The sequence below is a fragment of the Barbus barbus genome (assembly GCF_936440315.1).
Source record: "Barbus barbus genome assembly, chromosome: 39".
NCBI classification, from domain to species: Eukaryota; Metazoa; Chordata; class Actinopteri; order Cypriniformes; family Cyprinidae; genus Barbus; species Barbus barbus.
The window spans coordinates 17,023,776-17,049,076 of record NC_136717.1 but is presented as its reverse complement, the minus strand read 5'-3'; the positions used below and the strand labels follow the sequence as shown (position 1 = coordinate 17,049,076).

At 36.8% G+C, this 25,301-nt stretch overlaps 2 protein-coding genes across 2 annotated transcripts in view; both read left to right on the top strand.

Annotated features, from left to right (window-relative positions):
- Positions 1–11,623, top strand: part of abcc9 (ATP-binding cassette, sub-family C (CFTR/MRP), member 9) — a 38,500-nt gene extending 26,877 nt beyond the window's left edge. The window contains exons 30-39 of the mRNA XM_079399470.1: positions 225–327; positions 1,314–1,415; positions 1,520–1,640; positions 2,705–2,835; positions 5,083–5,161; positions 6,192–6,300; positions 8,035–8,138; positions 8,366–8,499; positions 9,111–9,173; positions 9,959–11,623. Of these exons, the coding sequence (XP_079255596.1) occupies positions 225–327; positions 1,314–1,415; positions 1,520–1,640; positions 2,705–2,835; positions 5,083–5,161; positions 6,192–6,300; positions 8,035–8,138; positions 8,366–8,499; positions 9,111–9,173; positions 9,959–10,096 (1,084 nt within the window). The 3' untranslated portion in view covers positions 10,097–11,623. The remainder of the gene's footprint in view (positions 1–224; positions 328–1,313; positions 1,416–1,519; positions 1,641–2,704; positions 2,836–5,082; positions 5,162–6,191; positions 6,301–8,034; positions 8,139–8,365; positions 8,500–9,110; positions 9,174–9,958) is intronic.
- A 959-nt stretch (positions 11,624–12,582) lies between these two features.
- On the top strand, positions 12,583–17,198 carry LOC306858528 (ATP-sensitive inward rectifier potassium channel 8-like). Its single transcript, XM_079399094.1, has 3 exons — positions 12,583–12,944; positions 13,153–13,520; positions 14,622–17,198. The coding sequence occupies exons 2-3, from the start codon at positions 13,168–13,170 to the stop codon at positions 15,520–15,522; spliced, it is 1,254 nt and encodes a 417-aa protein (XP_079255220.1). The 5' UTR covers positions 12,583–12,944; positions 13,153–13,167; the 3' UTR covers positions 15,523–17,198.
- The last annotated feature ends 8,103 nt before the right edge of the window (positions 17,199–25,301 follow it).

The following is a 25,301-nucleotide window of genomic DNA, read 5'->3' as shown; positions in this document are numbered from 1 at the left end:
TTTCTTATAAACACATTGTGCTTATTCACGCAACCTTGACTTGAAGTAATACAACAATAAACATTAAGAGATTAAGCTTTCATCTCCTCTGTTAAGTCGCCAGAGTGTTTACGTGAATGAATTGAACGCTCTTATTAGTCACAGCTGTGTTAGCGGTAGTCAGTCATGGATCTGTATCACATTCTAAATGGTTTTGACACAAAGTAAAAGGTCTCTGTTTCCAGGCACGAGGCTCGCTTTAAACAGCGGATGTTGGAGCTAACTGACACCAACAACACGGCCTACCTGTTTCTCTCTGCTGCCAACCGATGGCTGGAGGTCAGAACTGTAAGTAAAGAGTTTTTACTATAGTATAGGCTGTAAAGAAACCATCTCCAACCGACTTTCAAACACAACGTTAATATAAAGAATGTAGTGTATGTAATGTTTAAAATTACAGTCTTGCTGATTAATTTATCATAATGATTTAATTTAATAAATATCATTCACTAGCTGGTTTTCTATACAAAGTTGCAAATTTAACTTATGTGCAAAATTGTAATAAAACATTTGCGAATAAACTCTGTTTCCATCAAACTGGTTAAAGAAAACAAAATCGTTACTTCCTGATAAACAGGCACTAAATATCACTAAGAAAAGTAGTTTTCACTTTTTCATATAAATTTGTACAATCCCATTTGTACGTTTTTGTATGATATTCTGATATTCGCCCCATTGAAGGTTAGGTTCAGGGTTGGAGCTAAACCTAAATTGTATGTTTCTGTATGAATCACATCCTACAAATCTGTACTAAAACGCCATCTCATAAAATAGACAAAAATCACTGAGGGCATCATGAAAGTTAATGTAGAAATACCAACACAATCTACCAGCTATTTTACATTTTGGCATATTACTGACTAATTCATATGCATTCGCACTATCCAATTTATTTTTGTTCAATATGCTTACGCCCCACTGAGGGTTAGGTTTAGGGGTGGAGCTTTATGGGGGGGGGGGGGGGGTCTCTAAAAATCATTTTTATACGATTGCATTGTAAAAATTCATACGAAAGCACTGCATTAAAGCACTAAAATACATTACAATATTCTCATGATATGTAGAATAGAGATACTTTTTTTAAATTAAATTCATTAATATTTATATTAATAGTTGACTTTTTTTTTTTTTTAAAGAAGCATGTACAATGGTATTTTAGTAATGGTATTTATTTAGTAAGTTGGTACAGAGAATTATAACATTTAATTAATTGTATTATTATCAACTAACTTTGGTATCTTAAAATAATAAAAGCATTTGTATTTTCCTCTCAGGATTATCTGGGTGCTGTGATTGTCCTCACTGCAGCAGTGGCAGCGATCTGGTCCACATCTCAGTCTGGTCTAGTTGGACTTGGTCTAACATATGCCCTCACTGTGAGTTATCCATTTAGACACAGCTTTTTTGAATTTCTAGTGGCCATCTGTTATTTAAAAGCACTTAAAAGCACTTAAAAGTCCTCAACATGCTTTGCGTTAAGGTGACAAACTACCTGAACTGGGTGGTGAGGAATCTGGCAGACCTGGAGGTCCAGATGGCTGCGGTAAAGAAGGTTAACAGCTTCCTCAGCACAGAATCTGAGAACTATGAAGGATCCATGGGTAATAAATCATTTCCTGACACTATTAGTATTGTTTTTAATGATTATCCACAGTGTTATTTGGACTCTAAATTAAGATTTATACCTACTAGATAAAAACCCATATTTCTGGCTTCCAAAGCACTGCTACATGTGCATTTTCTCACATTTTAGTGTATTATAGAGCGACCTGACACAAATCACTGAGAGCATCATGAAAGGGCGTTTAGTACATAGAGTCTAAACACTCGCCTCTAGAGATGAAGCAGGAATGAGCTGAGAAAAAGGAGAAGTTTTAGCAATAGCCTGTTAGCGTCACTGTTAGACTGAAACAATAGCTTATTCTCCATCTCCCTCTCAGTGACAAAATGGAAAACTGGCCTGGATAGCAGTAGGTATGAGACTAAACTTTGACATTTGGACACCATATATAGCTGTGTTAATTGCAGCTTGTTAAAGCAAGTAGGGCTCGCTGCAGTCCACAACATCCAGGGGGCGTGGTTGGATCCACATCTAGGGGGTGGAGATTGGTAGGTTTAGGGGTGGAGATGGGGTGGGTTTAGGGATCAGGGGGTGGAGATGGGTAGGTTTAGGTATATGTAAGGTGAGAGGAGTTGGATCTGGATTCAACCACGCCCCCTGGATCTTGTGTTCTGCAGTGAGACGCTTCTCTGTTAAAGTGCTCACTTGCAGTGTTCTGAATTTTTTGTTGCCACTGATCTCTTTATACTCTTCTCAGATAAAGTCATGTGTGGCGGCACTTAATCCACTGACTGGGCAGAAAGGAACATTCTGTAGTTAACCATTCTGTAAACAAAATTATATCCATAAACATGCTTTAAAGGTTAAAGGTGCAGTACGTTTTTTTACACTTAAAAAGTTTTTGTGCCTAAAGAAATGAATGATATGCTCTCACATTTAATTATGCCACAACTGGTGGCCCAGAAAAGCTATTTTATTCCACATGAACGTGGTAGCCCCTCATGATGGTGTCATGTTGAGATCACATCACCAGTCAGATATGTCAGTTTTTCTCATTTTTATCTCATAACAGTTTGAATATATAAATATTCTCTTTGATTTCAGATGTCTCACAGGTACCGGAAGACTGGCCACAGCATGGAGAGATAAAGATCCATGATTTGTGTGTCCGTTATGACACCATGCTCAAACCCGTCCTCAAACACGTCAATGCACACATCAACCCTGGGCAAAAGGTACACAATAAGCCATTCTCAAAAAAATTATTTACTTCTGCATCTTTTTTTTTACTTTATCCAAATTGTTTCTCAGTTTTAAAGTAAATATTTCAATAATGTTGTATGAATAGGCAAGGGTGATTAAACAGCTATTCAATACAGGTTTACTAAGCAATAAATCCGTGCTGTTATTGTTAACTAAAACTATTAAAAATGGTTTTCGATAATTGAAATGAAGTGAAAGTAAAATATGCATTACATTTTTTATGTAAATTTTAATTTAAATTTAGATGGAAATTAGAAATGTTGTGTTGGCAACTAAAATAAAAGTTTAACTACTTGACCTAAACTGCTAGGGCTGTCAAACCGATTAATCGTGATTTATCACATGCAACACTCTCTGTGTGTTTTACTAAATACCTTCATGGAACATGATCTTTACTTAATATTCTAATGATTTTTGGCATAAAAGAAAAATCGAAAATTTTGACCCATACAATGTATTTTTGTCTATTGCTACAAATATACCCGTGCTACTTATGACTGGTTTTGTGGTCCAGGCTCGACATTGACATCACTAACCAAAAATAACTATGTAAACACCAAAACGCAAGTATTATTCTGATTTTATTACATTTAGAGTAAGTGGCGAATAGTGGATATAGCTACTGTATATAATGCATCTATTACCAGTATAAGGTATCGCTGCTGAGGCGAGGCTCACGGGGCCTCTCCAGGAGAAATCAAAGCACGCAACACCAAGAAACTCAGCATACTGAGGTACAAGTTAAAAATGGAAAGTTTTTATATTTAAAATACAGTTATTTAGGCAACATCACTCACCATTACGACTGTTTAAAAGATCTATAAACAGTTCAATGAGCAAATACAATAATATTAGGTCACTTACATTTTTGGCGGAATCAAAATGTATCTCAAAGCAACCAGACGATTCATTGCTGAATGATTCAGTGTTTTGAACGAATCGGTTGAGTCAAAGTTTCATTAGCCCATGCATAAACATCTGATGAATCTGCCGTTTGAACGAATCGTCTGAATGAACGACTCAATGACTCACTCATTAAACGCTCACTACTGGCGTTTTCATTTCGTTGAAAAATATAATTTCCACCATCATTTCTTGTTTGTATATTCAAAAAAAAAAAAAGAAAGAAATCTCATAATTTAATATAGGCCTAGTTGTATTTTTCAGTGTAAATTATTTAATTTGACAACGTATAGATAATAACAATCAAATTATTATAATTGAATTTATAGATCAAATGCAAAAATTTGAAATGAAAGATAATGAGATTAGTGGGAAAATGCCCTCTATAAAGGTAAAAAAACAAATAACCCCCCCTTGGATTAAATATGAAAACATGCAGATTTAAAGCCTATGTCACAGCTGATAGAAAACCGATGAGAGTATTGCATTAGAATAAATCATATTTGCAAAAAAACAAAACACACACATAATACATATATATTTCCATTGTCCTCATTTGTAAGTCGCTTTGGATAAAAGTGTTTGCTAAATTACTAAATGTAAATATATATATATATATATATATATATATATATATATATATATATATATATATATATGTAAATATTTATATTGGATTTGACAGCCCTAGCTAAAACTGAAATAAAATTAAATTAAAGCTAAATAGAAATATAAAAAAACTAAAAAAATAATAATAAAAGCACATTATAAAATTAAAATGAAGAAAATAACATTTAATTCCAATTATTAATAAATACTACAATAGTATAATAAAAATATTAAAATAACAGTTCAATAAATAAACAATATTATTACTCTCAATCTGTCTAATGTATGTTGCCCGTTAAAATGATCCTAGATGTCACAACCTCCAACCAAAGCTGATACCGATCGACCTGATGTACTGTAGCACATAACACTCACTTGCGGTTTTGTCACTGTAGCGTTTATTTTCTCATTGTACTGCAAAACCACAGTTAATCTCTGCCTGAATATCAACTACACAGTGTAGCAAAACCTAAGCAATTTGCAATTCCGTCATAAGCTTTTATCTTTATTAGTCTAACTTGTTTTTAATAGGTGCCCTGGCTCTCAATATACGACAGCACAGATGGCTTCTTGTTGTGACATGGGAACTGTAACTGTCCGCACTAGTTTGTGTAATTTAGGAGAGCAGCCCTGAGCATGTTTATACAAAAGCAATCTGAAAATGTCAGGCGGTGTCAAGTGCTTACGTGTTGTTCTTTTTGTCCCAGGTGGGCATCTGTGGCAGAACGGGCAGTGGAAAGTCTTCGCTGTCTCTGGCCTTCTTCAACATGGTGGATGTTTTCGATGGTAGGTCTTCCCAGGACATCTTCCAAGTCTCTATTTAATGAAATATTATGGTTCACTGAACATTACAGCGCTCAGATGTATGTCAAGCTTGCCGCTGGGGAGAAGCTGACCCTGGATCTCTAAAGAAGAAAAAAAAAAGCTGTGGACGTATTTGATAAAGTTATTTTTAATGTCCACAGCTGCTTACCCTAGAAGCATTTATTTCTTTGCCAGTGTTGTTTATTCTTTTACCTTATGGTTACTGTCACTTTTACAGTAGCCATGATGTTATATTTAGACATTAACCATAGAGATCTGTTGAGTCTTACTGTCATTATTGACAAAATGTCTTAGTCTGGTTGATTTAAAACGGAACCATAGCTTCATTTGTTGTAAGATATCAAACAGAAAGTGTATAAAAAACTGTTATCTAAATCATGCAATATATTTAGTACAACGTTCACCAATGCATTTAAAGAAATCTTTACTTCTTTCCTTCGTAATTAAACAAAAAATGATGCAGAAGAATTAATGCAATGCTATAAATAACGGTTATAACTAAATAGTGTTATTTTAGGGATATTGATTTTATTTTATCATATTTTTTCAGCGTGCAGCATTACCATATTTCTCTTAGTCAAAATAAATCTTTACCAAATCAAACAGTTCATGCTGTTTTGCGCACATGAGCACGGCTGTTAGAGATGTTTTAAATCAGCAGTGCATGGACTCTGTCTTCACTGTGTCCATATAAAGGTAAAATGAAAATCTTAAGAGCTGTGTTTGGTCTCCTGATATCCACTACAGACCACTATGTATTAAAGTCAAGTTATTGTAAACTGATCTGAACACCCAAAGCTAATAAAACAATCCTCCGGGGAAAGAAGAAAAATTATTTTGATTAGTTTGAGATTTTGCGAGGAGCTATATACAGCTATATACATCTTATATAGTTATGTTAAATATCTGGGAAGCTGACGCATGGCAACTAAAAATATAAAAATAAAATCTAATTCAAAACTTGTGTGTGACATTATCTTTTTTGCTTTAGGAAAGATTGTTATTGATGGCATTGACATCTGCAAGCTTCCACTCCAAACCCTGAGATCCCGTCTGTCAATCATTCTACAGGATCCAGTGCTGTTCAGCGGCTCCATCCGGTATAAACACGCAAACATGCTCGCTCAAAGATACAAACAGACACAAAAATGCATTTGTCTCTGCGTAATGCATGCACCTCAGACGCACTCACTAAGGCTAAACTGACCCAAACAGACAAGACCAGGGACAATAAACACGCACTTCCTGCCTGACATTTTTAATCAGAAGTTCAGCATAAACACAGATCATTTACAAAACAGGGATCCCCAGGATGTGAAATAGGGGGCGTTTTGATATACTGGTATTGCATAACTCTGCTGTTCTCAGAATAAGCTATACATTCTTATGGATTTAGTATTTTATTCCCCTATATGTTTCTTTTGAAACAGTGTTAAATATTTATTTCACTGGATGTTCAATATGTATCTACAAGTGTCCTCGGCTCCAAGCTTGTTTGAACTTCTCACGGATACTAAGTGTCATGTTTGTTTCTGAAGACAGTGAGCATATGGGGTTTGTTTAAAGAGGCCGCCAAGGGATAAAAAAGAAAATAAAACCGAACCACCATCACAAGTCGTCTGGGAATGGTTTTGGGCAAGCTGTTGTCATGACAATGTTTATACGAAGCAGGCCTAATGGATCATTGGGTCCAGGAGACAGAGCGTACAAATTATTAGTACAGGAAATCTTTCCTCGATTTTAATTTCGGAAAATTTAGGGCCATAAAGGAATAAGCTGTAGTTGGAATGGGTTCATTAGCATTTCCTCTTATGGTCATTGGGTGCATTAACACTACGTCCCCTGAGTGTGTTATTCATTAAAAGGGAAAGTTAATCCAAAAAACTAAATTCTGTCATATTTATTCAGGGTTATGATGTCCCACATCTTTCTTAAGTGGAACAAGAAAAGAGTTATTTTGAAGAATGTTCGAGCTGCTCTTTTCCATACAATGAAAGTGATGGTTATTTTTTAACGTTTTTGAAACGTCTCAACGTTTTTGAAGTCTCTTATGTTCACAAAACTGTAATTATTTGGCCCAAATTACAGTTGAATAGTGAAATATTATTACAATTTCACGTAACTGTTTTCTATTTTAATTTACTTTAAAATATAATTTATTCCATAGGCAAATTTAAATGTTCAGCAGCCATTACTCTTGTCTTCATTGTCAAATGATCCTTCAGAAATCCTTGTAAACTCTTAATTTGATACATTATAAACATTATTATTAATGCTGAATTTGTGCTACTTTATAATTTTGTTGAAACCGTGATATATTTTTTTCAGGATTATAACATTTTTAAACATCATTTATCTGAATTACAAATCCTTTGTAACATTATAAATATATTTACTGTCTCTTTTGATCAATTTAATGCATCCTTGATGAATAAAATAATTGATCATTCTTAAAAAAATTAAATAAATCTTACAGACACCAAACTTTTAAAATACCACATATCAAAACCAATGATTACTGGTGACAAGACACTCAGTAGCCCTTGACTACTGAATACCGATACTGTTACTTACACAGAATTATCATATAACTTCAGAGGACTTGAATATAGCGCATGAGTCATACTTTTATGGTGCTTTTTTGCCGCAGTCTTCCTTCACTTTCATTGTAAGAAAGAGCAGAATGAACATTCTGCTAAATGTCTCCTTTCGTCTTTTTATGGGTTTGTAACGACATAAGATATGATGAAATGATGGCAGTTTTCATTTTGGGTGATTTGAATGTCTGCAAATTTTTTTTATGTGTGCTTTTGTTTGCACTTGCGCATTTTTAGGTTAAATCTTGACCCCGAGTGCACTTGCACTGATGACAGGCTTTGGGAAGCGCTTGAAATCGCTCAGTTGAAGAATATGGTGAAAGCACTCCCAGGAGGATTGGGTAAGAATGAACCTCTCCAACTGTTCAGCCCTTATCAGGATCGGCTGACACCATAATGTCAGTCACCTCATGATTTTGACACCAAGTGAAAATTTTCTATTGCAATGAAATGTTGGAGTTTTCTGACCTTTTCATGATGACCTGAAGCATTCAGATTTATTTAAGAGGGATATTTGGTCGATCTGAACAGCTGTAAAGCATCATGCTGTACGTATGTCTTTCCCCAGACGCTGTGGTGACAGAAGGAGGGGAGAACTTCAGCGTGGGACAAAGACAGCTCTTCTGTCTTGCACGGGCCTTTGTCCGCAAAAGCAGCATTCTAATTATGGATGAGGCGACAGCTTCTATAGACATGGCCACGGTAAAACCACATCTACGTCTACGGAAGACCATTTCCATTCCATAAGAAAAAAAATCATGATTTGGTAAACCATAACTATGACATAAAAAGTCAAAATTATGAGATACTACATCATAAGTAAAAAATTTGAGATGAAATCAGGTTTACAAAAGCGTTGAAATTATGAGGAGAAGAAGCAATAATTATGACAAAGCATTTGGACTTCTAATATAATTATGACATTTTATCTAATAATTATGAGTCATAATTTTGACTTTATTCTCATAATTACCATTTAGTATCTCATAGTTTAGATTTTTTTTATCTAATAATTATGACTTGTCTTAAGATTTTTTTCTTAGGCATTGGGAATAGGCTTGAATATACATCCATTACATGTCATATCATTCGCAAAACATTTATAAAAACATTCCCAACACATTTTACTTACATAATGTAATGTATTATAGATTGAAACAGGAAATTCATTGAGAAAAAAATATTGGGAGTTGATTGGATTGTATTAAAATGAGGTCAATTTCGATCTTGTTTGGGTCGTGTTTAGGAAAAAAAATGCATAATTTCTGAACACTGAATGCTGGAAAAAACTTTTTTTGTGGTAAATTCAACAGGAAAATATTCTTCAGAAAGTGGTGATGACTGCATTTGCTGATCGGACGGTTGTCACTATAGCAGTAAGTTACCCTAAATCAACTTTTTTTTGCTGGTCTGTATAAGAAATGGGCACAGAAATACAATACAGAAATAGATCTTTAAAGGGATAAAAGGACTTTTAATGCTTGCCAGGCTTTGACATCTTCAATCCTTTCTCTGTTTTCATCTTTCTTCACCACTTCTGACAGCTGATAATCAGTCACTATCAATCTCTTGGCATTAACACATTGGCTCATAAGAATATTATAAGCCTGCAGCCACTGTAGTCTGTACTGTCATTCAGAGCAACAGATACACAAAAATGGCCTTTCTGCCTCTGTTTGTGTCAGAGAACACGATTGAGCTCTGAATAAATGCATGATCTCTGTCTGCTGCACCTTTTCACCCGTTTTCCTCTCCTCACCCTCATCACCTTTTTCCCCTCTCTTCTTTCTCCTTCTTTGTCCACCCGTCTCTCTTCCTCTGACACAGCACCTGGTTTCCTCCATCTTGGAGGCGGAGCAGGTGCTGGTGTTTTCCTCTGGGACTCTGGTAGAGTGTGACAGCGCTCCTAACCTCTTGGCACAGGAGAACAGCCTCTTCAGCATCTTAGTCCGGACACACAAGTAACCGTGCTTTGGCTCCGCCCCTCGATGCCTACGCCCTGCCACATTGGTTGGTAACCAAGAGCTTCCTATTTGTGCAACCTATTGGAACACTTTAGCGCACAGTCAGAGGGCACAGTTAAACAATCTTGACCACTAAGGTGATGCTTTAATTGAAATACATTTGCACACATTTACTTGATTGTGCCTGTTTTCCACAGCATCGTGTCCACACTATCCTGACGGCTGATCTAGTCATTGTGATGAAGCGAGGAAGCATCATGGAGTATGGAAAACCAGAGATTCTCATGGAACAAGAGGACGGCTTATTTGCATCCTTCATCAAAGCCGACATGTAGTCACTCATCTCCGTCACCACATTGGTTTATACCACTATTGGCCTTATGAAAAAAAAATGGCAGCCATTTTTGCCAGTTGCATCGGAAAGGACTCAACTACACACGGACTCTGAACTGTTATTGTTTTATATGAAGCACAGTATTAGACTCTTTTTTTTCGTATTTTCTTACCTTACGGCTCTTTTTCTAAGTCGATGACGTGTGTACTCTGAAATGCATAAGCAATAAGCATTTATCTACTGTGTTTTGATTAGTACCAACACTGTACAGAGCACGTCTGTCCGATTGAGGCCTGACGCTCTTGTCTGTCTGTCTGAAGTGCATTGCTGATACAGATTTAGGGAAGGAGGACAAATATAGCTGGCTCCCCAAAGCCTGCACCCTCACATGCCTGTGGTTGTACTCTCGACAGAATCGTGAGCCCTCACTTTCTAGTCCTGCAATGTCCACCAGATCAACCCTAATGTTTTATTCACACCCTATATACAAAACTGATTGTATTTTATACTTTGTAGTTTGTACTGTATTCCTCTTTTACAAATTACTTAACCAAAAAACAATTTTTAGTGGGGGGGGGGGGGGGGGGGGGGTTTCGCTTTGGTGGCAATGTTGTGTCAGTCTTAGTTAAGTAATATTCCGTTTTAAACATTTGCTCCTTATCCAAAACCCTAAGAGGGTGAGTTTCACAAATATAAGGTGTGTATATATATATGTATGTATATATATTCACCCTAGAGATTCATCCTATAAAAACACCATAAAAGATTTACCTTATATTTTAATGCTCTAAGCAAACAGGTCTACACTTTTTCTGAGTACACTACAAGTTAAATATCATTTCAAACCATGTAATTTCTCTCTTCTAAGCCGCTATGACGTCTTATTATGAGGATGTCAAAATGAGTCTGCAGTCTTTGTACAGCCAAGCGATATATTATACACATAACATCCTTTGTTTCTCTCCTCGTCCTTTAATGGAGTGCCAGTCTGTACCCACACCTTCCTTTCACCTTTTAACCTTCAGCTTTCTTTATTTGATTGCTCTGCTTTCTGGAAGTTACAACCAAAGATGATCTAAACAATATGTTGTAAGTGACGCGTTGTCCCTGCAGTAAAATGATGCATAGCTGCAACCACTGTGGGATTTCGTTCCGTTCACTGGACGCTGACTGTGAGGGCCGGTGATATTTGCAGTGAGCTGTGATGTTACACTCGAGCAGTGATATTCCAGTAACTTGTGAACGCACCCATGTGCGTAAAAGTGCAACTGACAAGCTTTACACACTCTGGTGAAAACATGACATAAAACTTAACTAAGAGCCAACAGCAGCACATTTCAGTCAAAAACTTTTCAAGGTTTTTTGTAATTACTACAAATTTCAGGTATTTGCATGTTAGTCATGATGGACTGTTTTAAATGTGCATATGCCTATTTTATTTAATATGGCATTTGTATCATAAGCATTTAACAGCATTGCTATATTTGCCTAACTTTTTTTGTACACATGAAAATAAAAATTGATTTGTGTGTCTATCTCTTATCCTATCCTTTGCACAGGCACTAATATTCAGCAAAACATGTAAACAATTATTTAAAAAGGGGGGTAAAACACTAAATGGCGAAGAAAAAAGGACTGTGTCACATTTAACTTTTACAATACTTCTAAGTCCCTTGTGTAGAAAAAAATAGTTTGCTACACAGCGTCCCCTTCTGTTCAGATTTTGACTAATTCATGGAACTTGATGCCAAGGACTCCCAAATACGGTTAAATCTTGCCTCTTTCCTAAATAATAAAGGCAGCTATATATTTCCATATACAGAAACCCATTTATACTAAGTGTGTACATATTAAGTGTGATATTATAAAGACAACAAACAAATAGTTGCCTTTTAGATTGTGAAAATGTACTGAAGCCAAAGCAAATCAGGGTAATGTTTACTTTGTAAGTTGCCAGCGTCTTTTATCCTACTCTATTAGGATAAAGTTAGGTACATAAACCTGAAGAATAACATTATTAATTCAGATTTATTTGTATCTGTATAGCACTTTTCACAATAAATATCATTCCAAAGCAGTTTTACAGAGAACATTGCCTTAATCAGTGAGCAGCTAAGGACGCCTCAGACAAACTACTCTTAACTTACTCTTAAGTGTGTGTGTGTGTCTCATAGCAGAAAACGCTTAGTCATAAAAATTAAAAAACAATAGGCACATTTAGGTTTATTATTATTATTTTATTGTTAAACAGGCTGTCAACTAAACAAAACATTCGCAATTAATCTCATTTTACTGTCTTCAGAAAGCAAAATAAAACTAAAAGGTGCAGTCCATAAATGTGTCGAATAATATAAAAGTATAAAAAGTTACCCCTTACCAAAAATATGTTTTTCAGTTAAAAACTAAACTAAACTACATTTTCGTAGTCTTTCTAGCGCCCCCTTGTGGCCCTCAGGTGTCTCCAGACCCCAGTTTGAAAGCCCTTGCACTCTTACAATAACTCATTAGATTGCACTGACACATACACAGACATTTTTCTCCATTTAAATCTCTCAAAAATTTGTCTGCCAGCTTATCTGTTCCTATTATATGGTCTATTTTGTATAGGCTATAGTTTCTCTACGACTAACTCTTCAGTTTCTATGATATAATATTTTCATTTTAAAATCTATAAAATAGGGCAAATTTAGTTAATTAAATCTTTGAAAGTAGTTTTCGACTCTTCTCTCCAGAGTGAATGTTTCTCGGAGGCAGCAGGACAGTGATGTACCGCCCATGTGTGTAAAGTCCTGTAAGAGCGCAGCACAATCATCATAAAGATACTGAAGATACTTTGAAGCCTTTACGCGGTGAGTGTGTGCTGATGTTCGTGTGATGTTTATTGTATAAACTGACACAATACCAAGATTAAGGTCTGATAGATGCAAAATAATATTTTTAACTTTAGTTTATGCTTGCTGAACAGAGTTAGATGGCAGATTCAGTATGGTAATTGAACTTGAGCTGCGCTTTTGACAGTCATTGAATGGAGAGTCTTTTTTTCCTGACCGTTTGCAGTGACCTGCTCAAATAATGCTGCCGCGCAAAAGCATCATTCCCGAGGAGTTCGCGTTCTCCCCGGCGCTCGTGTCGCCGATTCCCCGCAAGCCCGTGTTCAGGGACCGCGTGAACAAAGCGCGCTTCATCGCCAAGAGCGGCGCATGCAACTTGTCGCACAAAAACATCCGCGAGCAGGGCAGATTCCTGCAGGACGTGGTCACTACTTTGGTGGATCTCAAATGGCGTTTCACCCTGGTGATTTTCTCCATGACGTTCCTGTGCAGCTGGCTGCTGTTCGCTATGTTCTGGTGGCTGGTGGCCTTTGCGCACGGAGATCTGAACCCTAACCGTAATTCTGGTGTAGAGCAGTGTGTCACTAATGTCAGGTAAGTGTGATCAAGTCGTACTGGCCATTGTACAAAAAAATATAAAGTAATAGACATCAGAATAGTCTGCCTTGACTATGTTTGTGCAGATGGAGACTAATAATGTTCAAACTAAATTAATGTTACTAAATTCATATTTTAATCAATTAATTAAATGTCCAACCATTTATACCGTGCATCAAAATGTATAATGGCAGACTAATAACTGAAAATATATATTTTAATTTAATTCCAGTAAATCTATTAAGTTAAAAAAAAAAAAATGTTGTAGCCAGTTTAGCTCCATGGTACATTTTAAAGCAGAACTTGTTGAAAAGGAAATATTTCTATAGAGAATAAAATTACTATATAACAACTCATTCTTTATTCTTACAATTTGTGTAAATGTTACTACTTTTTGTACACTTTAAAACAAGAATGATAAAATAATTATATGAATACAATTACATATATGCAATTATATGGCCTAATCTATATTAATATAATCATTAATAAAAAATATTTAAAGAATATTTAAATATATCTGTTTTAATTAATAATTGCTTAATATGTAAAGAAATTAATTTATTAACTGAAATTATACACATATATACACACACACACACAGAGAGATACATAGAATGTATTATATTATATATAAGTAATATATAAAATAAAAATATATTGCCTATTGCCTAAGTAAGATGTTTAGACGTACCTACTCATTCTTTATCTGTATTTTCCACAAATTAATAGTAAAAATCACTAAAACTTGACATTTATGTAATATATATAAATTATGGAAAATATCAATGATCAGAAAATTTAGAATAAAAAAAATAGAAGAATCATTTAAAAATCATAATTTCAGTATGCATAATATTAAATAGAAACCATTAAAGAACTGTGTATATATATATATATATATATATATATATATATATATATATATATATATATTTTTTTTTTTTTTTTTTTTTTTTTTTATATATATATATATATATATATATATATATATATATATATATATATATATATAGTTACTAGGTTGTACATTCCCTTTATTTGAATAGTTCTAGAGGCCTAATATATCTTTGGTCTTTTTTTCTTTGTCTTATCCAGCTCTTTCACTTCTGCCTTCCTCTTCTCCATCGAGGTGCAGGTGACAATAGGATTCGGAGGCCGCATGATAACAGAGCAGTGTGCCACAGCCATCACGTTGCTCATATTACAAAACATCATCAGCCTGATAATTAACGCTGTCATGCTGGGCTGCATCTTCATGAAGACCGCCCAGTCCCACCGGCGCGCCGAGACCCTCATCTTCAGCCGCCAAGCCGTCATCGCCGTGCGCAACAACCGCCTGTGCTTCATGATCCGGGTAGGTGATCTGCGCAAAAGCATGATCATCAACGCGGTTGTGCGCCTCCAAGTGGTCCGGAAGACCACTACACCAGAGGGCGAAGTTATACCCATCCACCAGATCGACGTCCAGACAGAAAGCGCAGCTACCAGCAACAGCATCTTCCTGCTGGCTCCCCTGATCATATGTCACGTCATCGATAAGGATAGTCCTCTGTACGATCTCTCGGAGATGGAGCTGCAGTGTAGCGATCTGGAGGTCATCGTGATCCTGGAAGGTGTAGTGGAGACCACAGGCATCTCCACTCAGGCTCGCACCTCGTACGTGACCGAGGAGATCCGGTGGGGCCACCGATTCGTGCCTATAGTGACCGAGGAAGAGGGTGTGTACTCGGTGGACTACTCAAAGTTCGGGAATACAGTCAAGGTGGCCACCCCGCGCTATAGTGCCCGCGAACTAGACGAGAAGCCCTCCATCCTCATCCAGACGCTCCAGAAGAGTGAGTTGTCACACCAGAACTCTTTGCGCAAGAGGAACTCAATGCGCCGGAACAACTCGATGCGCAAGAACAACTCCATGCGGCGCAACAATTCCGCCCTCGCCGTGCCCAAAGTGCAGTTCCTCACCCCTGAGGGTGGACCAAATCTAGCAGTCACATGACAAATGGCCTGGTTAGCAATTTTCACCTGTCTTTCTTTAAGTCCTCGTCAAGTTCTTTTCTATGGTTTCCTCTATTTTTTGATCATTCCTATCCTTGGCAACTGTAGCCCTCCAGATGGACTTTTCTGCAGAGTTTAGCTTCAAACCTTATAAATACACCAGAACAAGCTACTTGGTGGACTACTCAAAGTTTGGGAACACGGTTAAGGTGACCACCCCGCGCTGCAGTGCCAGCAAGCTGGATGAGAAGCCCTCCATCCTGATCCAGACCCTCTAGAAGAGCGAGCTGGACCTCCATGCACCGGAACAATTCTGTGTGCAAGGGCAACTCTATGCACCTCAACAATTCCACTCTCGACATGCCCAAAGTGTCTGAAGAGTTTAGATTCAGCCCTAATAAAATACACCAGAACAAGCTAATCAAGATCTTTTTATTATTACTAGACCCTGTCCCAAATGGTACCCTAAGCCCTTGTGGTCTTTCTCCAAGACAACTCTTTTGTGAAGTAACGCTGCTTTGACTGTTGGGTAGAAGCCTGCTGTGAAGCTCACCTCAGTGTCAGCTTAGCAGAAATGTGCATTGAGGACACATTTAGTAGTGGCCACAGAGAGGGACGCTAGCGAGGGACACTTCTGAAATCTCAAATGATGAATGGGACACTGTACGGCAGTGTTTCTCAACCCTGTTCCTGGAGGCACACCAACAGTGCACATTTTGGATATCTCCCTTATTTTACCCACATTTCAGGTCTTGAAGTCTACTAATGAGCCAATTCATTAAACATATATGTATATGAAAATTTATAGTGTTGGTGTGCCTCCAGGGCACAGGCTTGGAAATGTTTTTTTGAGACTGCAAGATAAGCAGGGGAGTTTGATCAGGGTTCTCTCTGCAGGAAAGTGAATCTTGAGGGCCAGAGTTGGCAAACCCTGTCATATATGAAGGTGAGACAGTGTGTTTGACATTACAATTCTGATTATAATAGATGGTTTCCTGTATGACTGATAATCATCAAATAATGCGCAATTCCAAAGAGCTCCACAAATAATTAGGCATTTTAGTCGACATGAAATTTTCTAAACGCATATTACAGATCTTATTGTGAACAATTTATGTTTCATTTTTATTTTTATTGTTATTTTTTCAAATCATAACCGAACCTTCTAGTAAAAATAGACTTCTCTCTGGTTACGTAAGTCCCCACTTTTTTGATAATCCGTTACACTTACATGTAGACTACACTATATAAAAAGAGTCACTACGCTTTAAAAACATGGTTTTCACAGTGATGACAGAAGAAACCTTTTTGGTTCCTTCCCAAAGAACCTTTCAGTCCACAGTTCGTAAAAGAACCTGATTTCTTAGTGTGAAGATCATTTTAAACATCTAAAGAACCTTTTTTTTCTCTGTAAAGAACCTTTTGTAAAATGGAAAGTTTCTGTGGATGTTATCTTCATGGAACCATCAATGACGATAAAGAATCATTATTTTTAAGAATAGGCTAATTCCGTTTTTGCATGACTTATTACTGTATAACTCTGTATTTAAATGGCATGTACTATGGACAATGACAATATGTTTCACATTTAATTAAACTTAATCATCCTGTCATTTTTCAATTTGATTTGTAATAAATTGTATGTGCTCAATAAAGCTCTGGGATTTTTTATTTCAGTCATCTCTATCAATGAAGCCTAAAAATGATCGACGAAAATAATCAATAACAAAATCATGAAAAAGAAAGCAATTCAGTATAATATTAAGGGTAAAACAAAGTGTAAAATGTAGGATAACTGATTGTGAACTGGTGAATCTGCATGCATATGTTGGTGGTTTGTTGTGCAACTACAAGACATAAGCAGTGCAAGAGCATCTTTGATCAACGTTGATGATTTGAGAGTCAGGTAGGTAAAACAGCACACGATTGTTGATGCTATTTGCATTAGCCCATAAGGTAGCCTATGTATTTCTTGGGAGTACGTTAGTTAAGAACAAGCTAGTCAAACGTGAATGTCCCGAAAGTTAGCATTCCGAATCGTTTAAATAAGTAATTATTTTCCGAATAATATCGTTAGCATAATTCCACGATATGAAGACACATAGTACGTTTGTAGATCGAGTTTTATAATGTGCAACATTTTATAGACGTGATGTTCTAATGTCAAGCTAATGAATCATCAGCTGCAACAACTCGAGTGATAACTTGAACAACTTCACTGGCGAATTTGATCTTTAACTTGCATTTAAATGCATATTATTTATTATATTCCAAATTTAGCACAGATTTACACTTTTAATCACTTTAAAATGATTTTTTAAGATCAATACCGCCATCTGGTGGCCACTTGCAGTTCCTACATTAAAAGCGGGCTGTATATTATTCATGTGAAAAAGAAACAAGGAATCACAGCATTGCATTGCCACTGACTGCAGAGAAAATTGACTTTTATTTACGCGTGCGCGTCTATGTTATTAAATTGTTTTGTAAACGGTTTGTGGCACTTTGCTCTCCGTATACTTGAAAACTGCTGTATATCCCAGCATGCACTGCGCGAGGTTAACCAATAGTCTGTATATATATCTGTTTAAAACGTTCATAAAACACATATTTTTCACGACGTACTTTTGCTGCAGCATTTACACCTTCGCAGCGACCCTGTCTACAAGAGAGGGAGTAGTAAGTGTGCTTACCGTCGAGGGGACTCGTGTTTGGTTTGGTCACGTCCCCTCTCTGGTTATGTTGACATCAGCTTTGCGCAGTGGCAGTATCGTAGCCTATGAGGTTTATCCGAGGCGCGATTATTGCTAATTGAAAACTTTACCCAATACCCCGCCGTGACGACTTGAAATATAGTCGGCACTGGCAATTTTTGACGGTCTCTACGGAGACTGATTGATTTGGTGAATATAGAATCTTGTATTATTCGAGTTAAGGAATTTGAGCATTTGACGAGGAACTCATTGTATTAGTAGGTGCCATTTGTTTATTTGAGATTTTAAAACATCGTGTTTATCTCTAATCCACAAATGAGTCATTGTAGGGCTGTATATATACTAACAACTATATCTACTTGATTATGCAGGGTGCTTCTTTCATTCCGGAGCAATTTATCTACACAAACCGTGATTTATACAGCAAGAAACATAGATATTCTTCTTCTGGTAATTAATGTGAGTTGTTAAAACTTTAAATCTATTAAATATTTTTGAAAGATATCATAAATAAAATTAAACACGCGTGAGTAAAGTATAGGAAAAGTATTTTTTTATTATTTCTACTACATTTAACTTCGAGTGACATTTAAATCTGTCTGATATTGAATTAATATTGTGAAAGAAATGAATTAATAAACAAAAATAAATAAATGTGTATAGCAGTATTTACGCTCTTAAAATAATTGTTCCTACTTTATATGTAAAGCTGTTCAGCGATCTTGCGTCCTCGTGAGAGAGGGTCCTCGCTGCTGTAGCATAACAACGTCCAGTACAGGATCTGATCCAGTACATCATCGTGCTACAGGCTGCAGCGAGGACCTCTTGCCTGGTGAAAGTGCCCGGATGTGTTCTTGGCGTCGAGGATGATCGAGTGCGAATCTCGACAGAAGATTGGCGATGTGAAAGCCGAGAATATAGGATTAAATAAATTACAGTACTGTTCAACGGTTTCAATCCCTCCTATTCCTCCATGGTTTTTCCCTATACCAGATGTAGATTTAGGCATTTATAAGGAAATCAAAAATATAACAAAGGAAGTAGCAGTGAGGGATATTGTTAAATATTATCTGGATATGCATTTTTCTGACCATACATTCATATTTACAGATGGTTCCAAAGATCCAAACACAGGACACGCTGGGTCAGCAGTATATACTCCAAAGAATGGGGTAATATGTCAGGAAAGAATAACAGATAACTTATCAGTATACACAACAGAGTTGGTTGCAATTTTGTTGGCCTTGGAATGGGTAGAGGGAAATGATTTAAATAACTCAGTGATTATATCTGATAGTTATTCAGCCTTAGAAAGCATTCAATCTGGGAAATCTATAAGAAATTATATAATTCATAAAATTTGTGTGGTTTTGTATAAGTTAAATGCAAAGGATTTAAAAATCAGGTTTCTTTGGGTACCTGCACATGTTGGAGTGAAAGGGAATGAGGAGGTTGATAAACTTGCAAAACAAACACTGAAACACAATAGAATATTACAAGTTCCATATAGCAAATCTGAAGCTAAAGTGTTCATTAAAGCATATGCAAGATCAAAATGGCAGGAGTATTGGGTGGATCATGATAAAGGGAGACATTTATATAATATACAACCAGAAGTGGATATAGGAAGGACAGAGAGTAGGAGTAGAAGAGAGGAAAGTATAATTACACGGTTAAGAATAGGACACACAGGGCTCAATTCTTCATTGAAGATAATAGGGAAACATCCAACAGGGAAATGCCAACATTGTAGTCATTTAGAAACTGCAGAGCATATTTTATTTCATTGCACAAAGTACAGCCAAGAAAGAAACCAGCTTTTTCAGTCTCTCAGAACGGTCAATCAGAATAATTTTACAATGCAAGGTTTATTAGGGAAAACATCCAGTAACATTTATCACTTTATTATTAAGTTTCTAAGAAAGACCGATTTAGCCAAAAGGATTTAATTCTTTTTTTTCTTGTTCCAATATCTCTTGACTGACACTTCAGCCCAGTCGGTGGCGGTAATGCACCGTTACGTTGGTTTGCCAGAAGAAGAAGAAGACAGAAGATGCTGCGGGCGGCCGGTAGTCATGTTGTCATTGTCATGTGCATTATTTCACTGCCATTTACTGCCGCAGTTTGGGAAACCCTGCTTTAGAGAACCATGTAAAAACCATGGTGCCCGAATATGGTTATACTGTAAAAAAACAGTGAGTTCTCAACTTGTTGTTTTAAGGGCCTAGCTCCAGACTCCCAATCTTGAGTTTTCTGACACTCCATAGACAGCAAGGGAAATACCATGTTCAAGGCACAGAAAGGTAGTAAAGACATTGGTATGAAGATGGTGATTGGAGAAGAATTGTTGAATAAAGTCGTTATTTTTGTTTTCTTTGCACACAAAAAGTGTTCTCGTAGCTTCATAAAACTATGATTGAACCACTGATGTCACATGGACTATTTTACTGATTTCCTTACCACATTTCCAACCCTGGAAACATTTCAGTTGCTTTCGGTGTTCATCAAAAATCTTTTCATTTGTTTTCTGAAGATGAACAAAAGGTCTTATTGGTTTGGAACAACATGAGGGTGAGTAATTAATTACATAATTTTAATTCTTGGGTGCACTAATCCTTTAATGTTATGTGTCACGGTTTTAACTGTTTATGTTTTTGTTTTGCCCAGGTACTTTATTTCCAGTTCGGGTCTGGCAATTACTGCCAAACAGGCCAAAAAGAAGTGGAACAATTTGAAGGACAAATACAAGGTGATTTCTGTTTCTCTGCTTTCTGTTATAAAATGTGAGGGACTTCCTGAGACTGATGCAAAGACTAGCAGTGGCAACATTGACCAATCAGAATCAAGCCTTTCAGAGAGCTGTGTAATAATATAATAATAATGTATGGCTTCCATAATAAATAAAACAGTAAGTTTCACTTAATTTTCAGGAGCTTAGGGACCCACCCACAGGAAAAGGGGTAGAGGCTGGTGGTGTGACTGCTGGTACATGGGTGATCTGCGTAGGACAAGGGCATCGTGTACAGATCCTGGATTGCCAGTGTATACATCTTAAAATGCACCCTTGGCATCACAGGTGCCTTGTAGAATGATGGAAGGAAAAAGCTTTGTTTATATAACACTTTTTTTTTTTTGTGGCTCTGCAGGAGGAAGAATCCTGATGTGGCACCCGTCGATGGCACCAGCTGCATAGCGGTATGCCTCATGGCCAGCAAGGCGAGCAAAGCCGGCCCCCACCTCCTCCATCTCCTCTGCCTTTGGAAAATGAATAACTTTGTGGAGGATGGTCATCATCTCTTCCACAACGTTGTGAACAGTTCTACAGACAGTTGGAAGTGGCATGCTGAAGGTGTCTGAAGTGACCCTGTAGGACGCTCCGCAGGCAAGCCAATAAACTGTAACCAGCACTTCAATTTCATGGCTCATCCATGGGTTTTTTGACGGGGCAGCATCTGCACCAGCATATTGATGGTGTTCCTGGAGAGCCTGAAGGATGTTCTTAAATCATCTCCAGAAAAAAACTTGACCAGGATAGGTACCTGGTCATTGATCTGGGAATATCTTCGAGTGGAACTTTGCTCCTGTTTACATATATAGATAATATATACATTTAGAATGTTTTAACTGTTGTTGTTTTATGTATTTATTATATTTATTGCTTTTTAAAGTGGTTTTTATTATATTTAATGTATTTATTTCTATATTTATTCAGTCTTTAATTGTATTTTAAACATTGTCTGAAATTAATTGTTGAAGTCTGACAGAATAAAATTTTCCTCTAACATTTGATCTGTTTGGTGAGGTATTTGCTTGTACTTGATTTCAGTTTCATTAATTTATTGATAAGCGCTAGCACAATGGTCTTCACAAAGTCCAAAAGTTGTAGCCTATGTTATTATTGTACACAAAACATGTTCTGTTTGTGTTAACGCAGTAATATGATGTGCGCAAATAACAAAAGAAAGGTGTATGGAATGTAGGCAGATTCATTAATTTAAGTGTTATTAACTGTCAGACCCCTATTATGCTTGAGTTTATTTGGTACACCTTGAAAAATCTAATGTAGTCTCATTTTGTAAGTTAGTACTTTATGCAGTCTTTTCATACGGTGCTTATGAGGTAAGAGATTTATATATATGGTAATACTTTACTTGAAGGGGTGTGACTGTGCACAGGCTGACATGACACCTTATGAATACCTCATGAATATGAAGGAGATTCAATGTATGTTTATGACTACTATCATTAAGTGTCATTCACTGTTATTTTTAATGCAAAGATGAAAAAAGTCAGTCTTATGCACACCCCTTAAAGTGTTACCATATATATATATATACGGTTTATGAAGAAAGAATACAACGTACAAAGCTATAGAGACATGCTAATAAGGCACGTCTCTTCTCCATCCTCCGCTGCATCCTGACTCTTCTTTGAAGGATTCGTCTCCTTAGTGCGGCAGCCTCCTCTTCAGCATCTTGATACAGAATACCAACTGCAATAGCAATCGCAAGCTGTTCCATTTTGATGGATTAATTAATTTTTAATTTTCTTTTGTCTGGTGTCTATTTTTTCCTCACAACGACGGTTACAATTTCCCAACGTTTTTTCCCCGCTTGTTTCTATTTAAAATAAAAAACGAAAAGAGTTGTTTCACATTTAATTTTATTTTAAACAAGGTAAATAACCATAAAAGATGCAGTTGTTTAATATCATATTAGGTACAAGTTAATATGTTAATTAATGTTCATAATATCATATTTAATACAAGAAATGAAAATAGAGAAATGAAAAGACATTCAATGAAGCATGACGTGCTGAGCGACGCCATCAAGTACGCTGCTGTTCTTTTTTACCGGACTTGTGTCCTCTCGTCCTCGGAAGTTCACACTCCCGAGTCGAACTTGCGAAGTCCGAACTTTGCGTACTAGGTATTGAGAAACGGCCAGTTTTAAGAAGCCAGCTTGGGGGCATCTCAGTTTATCCTGGAAATAATCACTGGGAGGAATGATGAGGTGAGATTTGTAGTCAAATAATTAAAACTCAGATATCACACACCAATATCGGAGTTTGAATTATTCTGAAATATTGATTATTACCTCATGTGACGGCAGCGTGCACAAGTCATGGCTCCGCTCCTACCCAATGACAGAGGCACGCAGGGTTTTTTTCCACTGGAGTACTCGCGTGAAGGATGCGTGCACAACTATCATCATGCTGTTAGGCAGTAGCACCCCTGCGCTGGGTGCGGCTCTCCCCCTATAACTGTTCTGTCTCGCGGAGGAGCTAATTTGTGTGCATCTGTGTGAAACACGCATAGGAAAAAAAGAACGACAGAAAGAACGGCTCCCCCCCAGCCGCGACTCGGCTCCCATCGTTCATGTTTATGAGCCGTTCAAAAGAATCGGTTCGTTCGCGAACGTCACAACTCTAGCGATCCGGTGTACTCGTAAACCTGTAAGTTTTAAACTCGCTCTCGCAAATACTTGACGGCTCTTGAAAGTAAACATTTATCGTTTTGTTTTGCTTAATTTTAATAAAGTGGTAAGACCCGGAGAAAGTCTGCAGTATTTTTATTGGCGTATTAAAATGACATTTAACTATCATCTAACTTAATCTTAACATAGTTATAATTAAACATATAACGCTGTAAAATAAAACGATATACAATTATATGAAAATAATATCTATAATTGTATTAATTATTGTTTGTATTGTGCATTGGCCGCTACGCAGTACATCTCCACGAGAATACAAGTCTTGGAATTGAGAAACAAACATTATCTTTTCATTTTTGATAGAAACTAGGAAGTTGCTAATAAACCACAAAGTTCATGCTACTGTAATCACAAAATAAGCTTACTGTCTGAATGTAATCACTTGTTTTATGGCAACAAATTAGTTCAGTAGCAGATGTTTGCCCTGGTTGTAAACAAACGTACCGTAAATAACGGTAATGTTGCGCAGTTTCATTTTCCAAGTACGTACTTTTCTCTTGAAGGCATGTGGATTGCTTACATTTTTTTATTCGTTTCAGGTCAGTATAATGCAGGGGTGTCAAACTGTTCCTGGAGGGCCACAGCCCTGCAGAGTTTAGCTCCGAATCTAATTAAACACCTGATCCAGCTCAAGTCATTCAGGCTTATTTGGGAACTAACGTTATATGATATGTGTGTTGGGGCAGGGTTAGAACAGCCCTCTGATCTGAGTTTGACACCCCTGGTAGTATGGTATGGTTGTACAATTACACAGTTAGCACTAACAGTTGAAATAGGAGTCTGCGGCTGCGTCCGAAATCGCATACTACTTGTGTAGGTAATACATTTGTATTCAAACGTACTTCTCGACCGTTAAAAAAGTACGTTCTATATAGTATGAATGGAATTCGGACGTACTACATCCCTACATTCGTTCATGAAGTCATCTCATCGATTTACAACGTTTACACTTTAATAAGTCAACCGTTTACTTTGATTATTTTAAACAAGTACAATTTAACCACAATGAACAACGTTTTTGCCTGAGGTACTTGCACTTGAAAACAGCCGCGTCGCCGCTATCCGCCATTTTTCGAATATGACGCCTCCTCTCCCGTGGCCTCATGAGATAGTAAAGTGTCCATCGTATGCCTACTACAGAATTCGGGCGGAAGTAGTAGGTCATCCGGGTAATTCTCGCCTACTGTTTTTCGAATACTATGAATTCAGACATACTACTCGCCTCGCATACTGTTTTTCGCATACTATATAGTAGGGAAGTATGCGATCTCGGACGCAGTCTGCTTGTTTGTCTGTAATTACGGTGAATTGTTAGTAACGACGTGGTGCGTCGCCATCTACGTCTCTTTAGAAGAAGTACAACCAATAAGATCAGACTCCCTTTCAGTTTTAAATAGCAAAAAGCAATCAAGAATATTAAATTAATTAATTATTTTCTTAAAAGAGACAAAATTGATAAATAGAATTTAAGAGATTGTAGTATCATTTAGTACAATTTTTTTCTCTTCTTCCTAAACATTATGCGCTCCACACTCCTATCCAGTAGGTGGCGGGAATGCAGTATTTTAGTT